The 1,216-nt window shown below is 58.8% G+C and overlaps 1 protein-coding gene across 1 annotated transcript in view; it reads right to left on the bottom strand.

Annotated features, from left to right (window-relative positions):
• R3HDML (R3H domain containing-like) overlaps positions 1-1,216 on the bottom strand; it is a 3,845-nt gene that overhangs the window by 95 nt on the left and 2,534 nt on the right. The window contains exons 4-6 of the mRNA XM_009888720.1: positions 753-772; positions 178-317; positions 1-69 (exon numbers count right to left, since the gene is read on the bottom strand). The exon at positions 1-69 is cut by the window's left edge and continues 5 nt beyond it. Coding sequence (XP_009887022.1) covers positions 1-69; positions 178-317; positions 753-772 — 229 coding nt within the window. The remainder of the gene's footprint in view (positions 70-177; positions 318-752; positions 773-1,216) is intronic.

The following is a 1,216-nucleotide window of genomic DNA, read 5'->3' as shown; positions in this document are numbered from 1 at the left end:
GCCGTAGGCTGGGGGCAGGCTGAGCACGGCCGCCCCACCTTGTATGGCGCTTCTCCCAGCCAGTTGCCCCTAAAAAGAGAGGAGAGCATCACCTCTGAGCACCCTCCCCTCGCTGCTGACACTGGAGCAGGGAGGCAGGATGGCAGCCGGGGGGAGGACTTCCTTCCATGCACTTACTTGATGGCGTAGTTGCAGACGAGGAGGACGGCGTGCCGCCACGTGCTGCCCCACACCTGCACGTTGGCACAGGCGCTGAGGGCGCAGCCCAGGCGGCTGGAGGATGCCCACACCATCTGCCCCGGGACAGAGAACAGGCGCTGTTGGCGACCGCCTGCAACAGGGGTCCCACAGCCGGTCACCCTGGGACCCCAGCACAGGGCTCCGTCCCACCAGGGAATCGCATCCCGGCTGCCCGGATTTCTCAGGCTGGATGCTGTGCCCATCACAGGCAGTGCTTTGTCACCAGAGGGTGATTTCTCACTGTCCATATTCTGCCTGCAGCCTGTGCTGCTCTGCAAGGGGCTGCCTCGCCAAGCTCGCTTAAATGAGCAGCAGAGTCTGGGTCACTTCTCTGATTTACCTAAATTAATTCCCAGACCTCACCAGTAGCTTACCCTGCACACGGGGAGGTGAAACAGAAACAGAAGCTCCTCTTAAAGCCTCTCCAGGATGAATGTCTTCCTTAAAAAATGTATCATCTTGCCCATTTGCAACCAGGAGCATCCCTGAGCATCCCCATGGATGAGCCACACAGGGGTGCAGATGCTCGGGTAAAGGTTGGAGCCACGCAGAGGAGGTAATTAGGGGCAGGCACAGCTTTGCCACCGAGCAGGGGAGCAGAGGGAGGTTTTCCACCTTGTGCCAGCCAGGCTACCGGTGAATGTTCTGGGGGACGAAGGGGCTGCCGTCCCAGGGAGCCGGACACAGCTGGGCACTATAAAGCCACTCCATCACAGAGGAGAGGACTCATGCTCAGCAAAAGCACAAAGGGGCTTTTTTTTTTTTTTTTTCCTCTCTTCACTACCTTTGAGGTGCCAATGGGGTAATAAAGCGAAAAAGGCCAAAGCAGGAAAAAAAAGCTTTAAAAGAACGAAGAGCTCCCAGCCAAGTGGCCAGAAGGTGCCAGCTGCACTTCAGCAGGCTGGAAGCCCCCGGGACCTCCATGCAAGCGCCCTGATTCCCGCAGGGGCCCAGGGTGGGAGGGCATCGCTGGCGG

The sequence above is a fragment of the Charadrius vociferus genome, unplaced genomic scaffold (assembly GCF_000708025.1).
Source record: "Charadrius vociferus isolate BGI_N301 unplaced genomic scaffold, ASM70802v2 scaffold280, whole genome shotgun sequence".
Classification (NCBI taxonomy): domain Eukaryota; kingdom Metazoa; phylum Chordata; class Aves; order Charadriiformes; family Charadriidae; genus Charadrius; species Charadrius vociferus.
The sequence above is the reverse complement of the archived record's forward strand: the minus strand, read 5'-3'. Positions and strand labels throughout refer to the sequence as shown.